The sequence below is a fragment of the Myotis davidii genome, unplaced genomic scaffold (genome assembly GCF_000327345.1).
Source record: "Myotis davidii unplaced genomic scaffold, ASM32734v1 scaffold1120, whole genome shotgun sequence".
Classification (NCBI taxonomy): Eukaryota; Metazoa; Chordata; class Mammalia; order Chiroptera; family Vespertilionidae; genus Myotis; species Myotis davidii.
The window spans coordinates 540,781-550,182 of record NW_006292588.1 but is presented as its reverse complement, the minus strand read 5'-3'; the positions used below and the strand labels follow the sequence as shown (position 1 = coordinate 550,182).

Here is a 9,402-nt window from a genome sequence, read left to right as displayed (position 1 = left end):
ATGGGACGAAGTTAAAAGCCATCAGGCAGCTGGTTCCACAACCATCAGATCTCACAGAACTGGACAGTGCTGTTCATCAGGCATGGTGTCAGATTCCTCGCATCACCTTTCAGCATCTCGTGGAGTCAGTGCCAAGAAGAATCGCCGCAGTATTGAAGGCAAAAGGTGGCCCAACGAAGTGCTGATGGGGTGGTCATAATAATCTGGCCATTCATGTTCAAATATGTCCCATGTTCAAAGGCTGTTAAATCGTGTTGTTTTCCCCTATCTTCAGAAAAAAATTACTTCTACTGTTGTAGTAAACAACCTGCTTCCCTATTTATAATGGTCTGGTCCTCTAGCAACTTCAGCATGACATTATAGCTAATTTGCCTACAAATGTCAGGTGGTCATAATAATCTGTCCACTCCGTGTATATAATTTTTGATGTATTTTATACATCTAGAATGTTTACATTTGGCACAATGAAAGTTGACAAAATTAAGTCCTTGTTTTCTATTTAATAGCTGAAAGGATATTAAATATGCTAAGAAGGCATAGTGAGTGGGAGAGCTGTTGGTCATCCTTCCCCACATCTCCTTCATAGATCCCCCTCTGCAGATCTCCTGTCATATTCCAGAAGGTCTAGGAGCCTCAAGGAAGACATAAGGGTGCAAAAGATATACCTCACTGCCAAAAAGGAAGCAGGTCCTCAGAGCTAATTTCCTATTTCCAAGATGATTTGTAAAATGTGTGTTGAGGATAGTCATCAGGAAATCATGGTTTTGAAAACATGAAAGATGATAAAAACCTACCATGCCACCCCATTTTAAATGTCAGAGAATATTCACCTGAGTATGGCATGATCTAGTAGGGCATAGGGAAACCTGTTTGACAGTATCGAATAATGTTCCTGGGCTAGTAAATTAAAAACATTAAAACAATATAAACAAAAATGAAATAAAAAATCTGTTTATCAAAGAATTAGTTTAGTAGTAAAAAAAAGACAGAAAGATATAGCTTCACTGGTCAGGACCCCAAGCAGTTCACTTATGTAGCGCTGAGCCTCTACGTAACTAGTATAACCCTGATCAACCAGCTCTCTCTAGTGATGCTAAACTTGAAGCATATTTTACTCTGAATGAGGTCATCAAGGAAGAGTGCTGATACATGGGGACAGCAGAGAGGTGTACAGATAGAAAGGTCGACTGCCCAGGGGGAAGAAGCTAAGCCTGTCCCAACTGTGGCCACTGGCTCAAGATCTTCCCCTCAACCCCAGTGTGCATGTTTACTATTGTTCTTTGAACCTCACCGTTTCTGGACATCACATCTCTACTCCAGTTTTGCTTACTTTCATTCTAACCAGTTTTCTACACTTGGAACCATAGTCTGGTCCTTGTCATCATGGAGAACTACTTCCTCTCTGAAATCTAAATCTTCAGTTTCTTGCTCTGACCATCAGTTCCATCTTTCTAGTTTTCACTCACCTTCTCCTACTAAATGTATTCACCCACTTCATTAAAGCTTCCGGTTATCTGCCCTTGCTATATACCTATCCACTTCTCTCTTTCCTTCAAGCGGGACCTCATGACCCACATCTCAACCCCTCCCTTGTTCTTGTTTTTTAGATAGAATCCTAACCCTCAATCTTTCTAACTGTTTATGTTTTTTGGTTCATTTTGCTTCAACTCAGAAAGCTTCTCTGGTTCCACTACCAAACTACAAAACATTTTTTTGTTTTGAAAATAATCCCTAAATCATGTGTGCATTGGTGCCAATATATGGTCATGCAGTCATGATTTCTAGCCTCACCCGGGGCTCGCACACATCTTGTCCTTAGCCATACCCCTCTCATTCACTTGACATCTATCCCCAGCCTACATCCTCTTCTTCAGGGTTCTGCCCAGAATCCACTCCTTCTTTCTCAGAAGATGACTGTTATGGGCACACTAGAGACCATATGGGGCCATATGTTCTCAGTTTCCTGTTCTTCTCACCAGGATTTATTTGTATTCACCCCATTATTTGCATCCCCTCATTTCAGTGGATAAGGTAAACCTCATTTTAACCAACTTTTTATTTGCCTCTCAGATCCCATCTATTTGTCTCCTTAGGAGCCTTTCTTTGTATCTCTTCTCTCTCCAGATTTTTAAATGAACATTAAGTGACCAGTTCCATATTCTGCTCCAGACATGCACCTAAAAATGCTGTATACTTTATTTCATATAAATTCCATAACAACGCTGTAGAACAGGCACTACTTACTTCCCTGGATTCATTCTCTCTGTCTCTCTGCTCTCACTCTCAGCTACATCAACACTGTTCAACTCCTAACTAAACTTTTCTTTGATCCGTCTTGTCTTCAAGTTTTAGCCCTACACATCTGCTTCCCTTTAGTACCAAGCTTCTTGAAAGAGTAACCCCTACATCCTCTCCTTCCTTACCTCCTGCTTATTCCTCAAGCCTTTCCTAACAAGACTGCACTTACTATTTGTGAAATGAGAACCTCCTGACTGAAACCCAGTGGATACTTTTCAGTCTTTATCTCACTTGATATCTGCCACCTATTGCACGTATTCAAGCTCTTCTGCTTTCAGCATTCTTCTCTACCAACTTCCATAATAACGTATTTTCTTGATATTCTTATCACTTCGAAAACTTCTCAACCTGTCCATGAGTGTCTGTTCCTGAGCCCATCCCTTAAATGTGTGTGTTCCCCAGGGCTCTGTCCTCATTCTCTTCTCTGAGTGATCTTATTCATCCCCACACTTCCAACTACTGCATACAATCCAATGATGTCTATATTTATGCCTCAGTTCAAATTTCTAGCCTGAGCTTCACACTCTTATCCAAGGGCCCCTCTGGATAGCAACACATAGATATTCCCAAACGAAAGTCATCCTTTTCAATCTCAAATCTATCTCTTCTTTCAGGTTCCCCAACTTGCTGCATTCAGTGTTCACATCACCATGTAACTAAGATAAACCAGGTAGCCATTCATCCTTGACTCTCAAAATTTTCCACGTGTACAGTTCTTTGCTTTCACTGCATGGTAGACCATTTTGAAAGGTTAGATTTTATAGGCTGTTTAGTCTTTAGACATCATAGCATTTAAGTTGCAGCCAACTCTTTAGTGACTACTTTTAATAAAGCATTTAAAAATATATTGTATGAGGTTATGACTTGAGTGTGTTCAACCTGGGAAAGAAACATCCTACTTCAGGAGAGATAAAAACAGGAAAACATGGTTTATTCTCTTATTGTCATGGCAGGTGTTGAGTGTTATCTGTTTCTTGTCAGCTGCCCATCTGCACTGACTGTGGAAGGCTCCGTTAAGCTTTTGCCTACTTACGATGACTCATTTTCTTCTTGCAGTAATATATAGAGATTTTTCTCCCTGAAACAGCCTTGGGATATTTTTCTCTGCAAGTCTCTGGTTCTTCCTGTCTCCTGATTTCCGAATCTTTGCTAATACCCACCCAGATATGAAAATAAAAAAGGAACACTATGAGAGATTTAACCATATTTACCTTCTAATTCTTTTATTATCATCGGGCATGTCAATATCCGGGTTCAATTGGTAATGAAGGAATTCATTACCAAAGAGATCATATTCCAAGTAACAGCCAAGTTGAGCAAACTCCAGTAGTTCCTTCTTATCAAGTATAGTCCTAGAGACAATAAGACAGACATATTGTTATTATCAAGAGCCTATTTTCCACATATACAGATTGAAAGTTTCAAGCACAGTATGTACTGAAACATAGTTTAAGTAACTGAACTTTTGAATTGGCTTCTATGAAGTGACTATAAAATAGTCAGTTCAGTTTATTAGCAGAAATAAGAGATTTACCCATCCAAAGGGACTTTTACCTTTTATAGTACTGGGGAACGGTGGACATTTTAATTATATTGCCAATACTCAAAAACACAATTTTGTTTTTTTTATTATTTACTTTATTTTATTATTTTTTAATCCTCACCTGAGGATGTGTTTTTATTGATTCTAGAGAGACATGACAGGGACGGGGGGTGAAAAAAAAATAAAACATTGACATGAGAGAGAAACATCAATTGGTTGTCTCCTGTATGTTCGCTGACTTGGAATCAAATCTGCAATTTTTTTGGTGTATGGAGCAATGCTCCAACAAACTGAGCCACCTGGCCAGCGCAACTCAAAACCGATTTTGTAATTCTCCTATAGAATTGTCTTCAGGATATGATCCATATACGTTTGAAAATCCTTAGTGACTGCTGTGAATTGTGGAAACTATTGCAAGAAATTTGGCACCAGGCGCCATGCATTATGTGAGTGACACTAATCTGGGGAAAACCTGAAGCTAAGGTACAATGAGAGGATCAGCTTCTTGTTAAGATCATTACCTGGTTCTAAAATTAACTTCAAAGCTTATGTGAATAGCACTAAAACTTCCTTAAAAGGTGCAATACTCTCTATATATTTAAGCTCTTGTGTGCTTACTTTTAAAATACAACTTATTACTTTAGGGTGATTTTCATGGGCATCTTCTAATTTAATAGAGAACTTAGTAATATCACCAGCTTCTGTTGCAAAACTATGAAATGAATGGAAAAGGAGAAAAATGCAAGGTAAGTACAGTAAACCGTCAGAGGAGTAGTCCGGAGCAAGAGCAAATGATCTTAAGAAATTTATATTATAACAAGTAAAAAGGGATGCATTAAGTTAGGCCCCCCAAAACATGATAGAAATTAAAACACAGAGAAATAAATAAGAAGGAAGAAAAGAAATTCTATCAAAATACAATGAATATGGAACTAATGATTGGGGGAGGGGGGAGATATATCCCATTAGACATTCTGTAAAGGTAATTGAGGGCCTAGAAAAAGAATGACTGAGATCCAGGATTGGCCTGGAGAAGAGTTGGGATGTCAGACAATCGTTGTCTGATTAGGATTGGATATACTCCAATGTACTTTTACTTTGGCAATACCAGGATGCAAGGATTAAAGCTCTATTATATGTCTATAAATCTCTTCTAAGAGGTCAGAAGTATTTTCAAAGCCTTTCTTCCAAACCATAGGAGGACCAATTAAGCCTCCATGTGTCACGAGTGCAGGAGTTTCTGCTGTGCTGAGATGCTTTCTGGGAGTTCACTACTGACTTCCATTCTGAGCAATCACAGTGGAGCTGGCTTCTATTTGTCCTATTCACCAATTTAGCATAACTTACAATTCACAGTGTTGTTTTAGGCATATTCTAAAACGTGCATTAGTTCTGTGCTTTCTTCTATTAAAACTACTCCTTTTCCATCTTCTTAATATGGAAACCATCTTTTGCTTCCAAAGTTACCAGACTAAAAGGATATATGTTACTCTATAGTAAGCATTTTGTTTCCCCCTCAAAGAACTATGCTTATACACAAAAACATACACAATTAAAATAACATAAGGGGGAAGAGATAAGTTTAGTATTTTTCCTTTTGAGTCAATTCATTCGGTTTGTTCATTAGCAATACGGGCAAGGTACTGGGGTGAGGGCAGGGAGGGCAGGTTGGAGTCGAGAAGAGAATGGAAGTGCCAATAACAGGTTGGATCAGACTCTGACTTCTACTCCTAATACCTTTTTCCTTCTACTGGCATAATGTCTTGAGAGTAAGTTTTCTAAATTTTAAGTGGTATATTGAGGAACATATTCAATGAAAAGTCCATAGTAAATAAAAAAATCATAGAAAAATCTTTAGTCTTAGATTCAATTGTAAATAAAAAGTAAAGTTGCTGATCATCATCACCATCACCATCATCATCATCATCATCATCATCATCCATAGCTGGGAATTATAAGAAAGTACTGGTCTAGCATTGTGCTTAGTGCTTTGTGTTTATCTCATTCAATATCCTTCACAATTCTTTCAGGTCTCAATTTTACAGATGAGGAAACTGGGACTTAACATATTAGATATTCAAGGTGATATGCTGAAGAATAAATTAATTTCAAAGTTAGAATCTACTCTCTTAACTGTCATACTTATAATATTATTTCTCCTATGGCTAAATATTCTGTACTCAAAGGACATTTTCCAAATTGCATTGATTGTCTGTGTAAATCATATGCTGTGATTTTTATTTTTAAACTAGAGGCCCAGTGCACAAACCTTGTGCAGAGGGAGGAGGGGCAGTGGTAGGAGGGGGTCCCTCAGCCCGGCCTGTACCCTCTCCAATCCAGGATCCCTCTTGCAATCCGGGACTACTGGCTCCTAACTGCTCACCTGCCTGCTGCGTGATGCCCTAAATGCTCCCCTGCTGGCCTGATAGTCTTAACTGCTCTCCCCTCCTGGCCTGATCACCCTAATTGCCTAACTGCTCTCCCCTCCTAGCCTGATCCCCCTAACTGCCTATCTGCTCTCCCTTCCTCTCCACACCCTTCAGACCCCCAGTGCAGGCATGCTGAGAGCTCTGTGCCGAAGCCCTGCCCCTGTCCTGATTGATTGTTACATGATGGCATCCTGGGCAATTTGCATATTCCTCTATTATTAGTATGGATTCAATTCCCTCCCCACAGTAACTTGAAAAATGGGGAATTTACCTCTATTATTAGTATGGATTCAATTCCCTCCCCACAGCACTTGAAAAATGGGGAATTTACCATTAAAGAGCGTGATAAACCCCCAAGTAAGAAAACATTGCTTTATGGCAATACTTAATTGCAAGTTCAGAGAGTAACTATTTATAACAGGATTTGACCATTGCAGTTACTTCAGGCAATTCAAATGCCATGGTCAAAAAGGAGAAGGAATTATATTAATCATGACCACTGTTTACTCTCTTACTAGGAACCTGATATTGCTCTGGGCCTTTTACAAATATTAAGAAGCATATATAAAGGGTCCATCTTTCTCCTAAAGTTCAGACTTGCATGTCTAATTGCCTGCTTGTCATGTCCACGTGGATGTCTAATAGACAGCTCAAGTTTAACATGTCTCCAACTAAATGCCTCATCTACCACCCTAAACTAGCTGCTCTAACACCTTTTCCTATCTTAGTGGATGGTAACTCCATCTATCCAGTTGCTCAGGCCAAAAAATCTTATGATTATCCTGACTGCTTGGTTTCTACATCTAATCCATTAGGGTAGGCTTTTGGCTCAACTACTTTCAAAATATGACCAGAATCCAGAGAGGCCGCCATGTCCCTGCTCCTTCCTGATCCGAAACACTATCATCTCTTGTAGGATCTCTGCAGTAGAGTCTCACTGCTCCCCTTATTTCTTCCTCTGCTATTTCTATGGCAGTCAATTCAAATACAGCAACCAAAATCTGTCTCCACACCCAAGTCAGATCAGGTCTCTCTTCTCCTCAGAATCCACCAATGGCTTGTCATTTACATCAGAGAAAAAATTAGGGTGGCCCATGAGGTATCACCTGATCTCTTCAGATGTTGTCTTACAACAATCTCATTTAAGAGAGGAGTGGGGAATATAGGTAGTCACATCTTCAGATGCAAATTATATATATACTAGAGGCCTGGTGCACAAAATTCATGCATGGGAGAGGGGGTGTCCTCAGCCTGGCCTGCACCCTCTTGCAATCTGGGACCCCTTGGGTAGGGTCCCTATGCCTGACTGGCGATCAGGGCCTATCGGGGCTTTCCTTCCCCTGGCTGCTGGCAGCTGTCCCTGCCCCCACTGCTGCCACTGCTTGCCATCTATGTGGTGATGCCCTTACCCCACTCATCGTTACCTTCCTCTGCAGGCGACAGGTGTGGGGTGCAATTGCTTGGCTGGCCTGGGCCTCCCTCTGCAGGGTGATCGCTGGCCGGCCCCACACACCCGCCACAGCATCACTGGCCAGTGGACGGGGCCTCCCTTTGTGGGGCGATTGATCACAGGGATCCATGATTGATCACCCAGCAGAGAGAGGCCTTGCCTACCCATCCCAGTGCTGCCGGCCGGGTAACCTGGGCCTCCCTCTTTGGGGTGACTGATCACGGAGCGCCCCCACTTCACTTCGATCGCCTTGCAGAGGGTGGCCTGGGCCTCCCTCTTCAGGGTGATCATGGGGCAATGGTGGGACTCCCCTGACCAATCGCATTGCACCTGCCTTGGCTGGCCTGGTGCCAGTGCGTGTCATAGCATGGTTGTCTGGATGGTTTTTATGGAAGGTTGGTTTTTATGGTTTTTATGCTGTTTGGTCATTCGGTTGATTTGCATGTTATGCTTTTATTATTATAGATCATTGCTATTTATATTATAGATATTATCTGAAGAATAACACCACAAGTAGAGATACTTTTCTAGAGGAAGACCAACATGTTCAATAAAATTCATCTACACATGTAAGTTTTAAGAGTAATCCCTGGGAATTTTTATCCTGTATAACAGCATATAGAAAGGAGTTATGATTTTTGAGGGAAATGGTCCCTTGGTTTTAAATATTTTTTTATATATCTTATTGATTTTTAATAGAGAGGAAGGGAGAGGGATAGAGAATTAAAAACATCGATGAGGGAGATACATCGATCAGCTGCCTCCTTGCACACTCCCCACCGGGGTTGTGCCCGCAACCAAGGTACATGCCCTTGACCGGAATCGAGCCTGGGACCCTTCAGTCCACAGGCTGATGCTCTATCCACTGAGCCAAACCGGTCAGGGCACATTTAAAATTTTTATAGCCATGTATAGGAGAGAAGATTTCCTCCGAAGAGAAGCATTTAAGCTGGTATTTTGGACATTAGGAAAATGTAGTTAAAAAGGAGGCAAGAACCAAGATTGCGTCATAAGGTATAAACCTGTACATGCTGCCCCCCACAACAATATTAAAACTACAACTATAAAACAAAGCAGCTATCATCCAGAACCACGAGAAAGCTGGCCGAGTGGAAGTTCTACAACTAGAAGGAAAGAAAAAAGCGCATTGAGACTGGGTAGGCAGTGCAGAGGCACCAAGAACAGAGGTATGGAGGCGCGCATGAAGCGGCTGCACCTGGGTGCACGGTTTTTTTCAATCGGAAGGGGATACAAGCTCTCGAATGCACTGAACTCATTTACGTCGAGACTCTGGGGTCCCAGACTCCTACGAGGAGAAACTGGGCTGTCTTACAGCGGGTTGGAAAGTGAGGGTGGCTTTCTCCTAGAGCTGCTCACAGGGATCATTGTTGCTGTGGGGGCGTGGGACTTGGGGACGCAGAGACGTGGAGTCACGGAGACACAAAAAGTTGCGGAGACTGCTGACGACAGTCGTTGCTGTTTATTCTGCCCTGGTGATTCTCTGAGATCCTGCCCCACTCAATTTACATCCCCACCCAAGCTTTGCCCAGCAGCACAAAGGAATCACCTGCACTTTTGCAGCATAAACTAACAAACTGCAGCTGGGTCAAAAAGCTCCAAAACTTCCAAACCCCAAACAAAGAGGAGAAATCTGCTGATATTGTTGTAGCTCCTGCTGGGTG

General features: G+C 41.5%; 1 protein-coding gene across 1 annotated transcript in view; it reads right to left on the bottom strand.

Annotated features, from left to right (window-relative positions):
* The window catches only part of PTER (phosphotriesterase related), a 72,510-nt gene that overhangs the window by 4,603 nt on the left and 58,505 nt on the right, over nucleotides 1-9,402 (bottom strand). Inside the window, exon 4 of the mRNA XM_006766040.2 lies at nucleotides 3,510-3,650. Coding sequence (XP_006766103.1) covers nucleotides 3,510-3,650 — 141 coding nt within the window. The remainder of the gene's footprint in view (nucleotides 1-3,509; nucleotides 3,651-9,402) is intronic.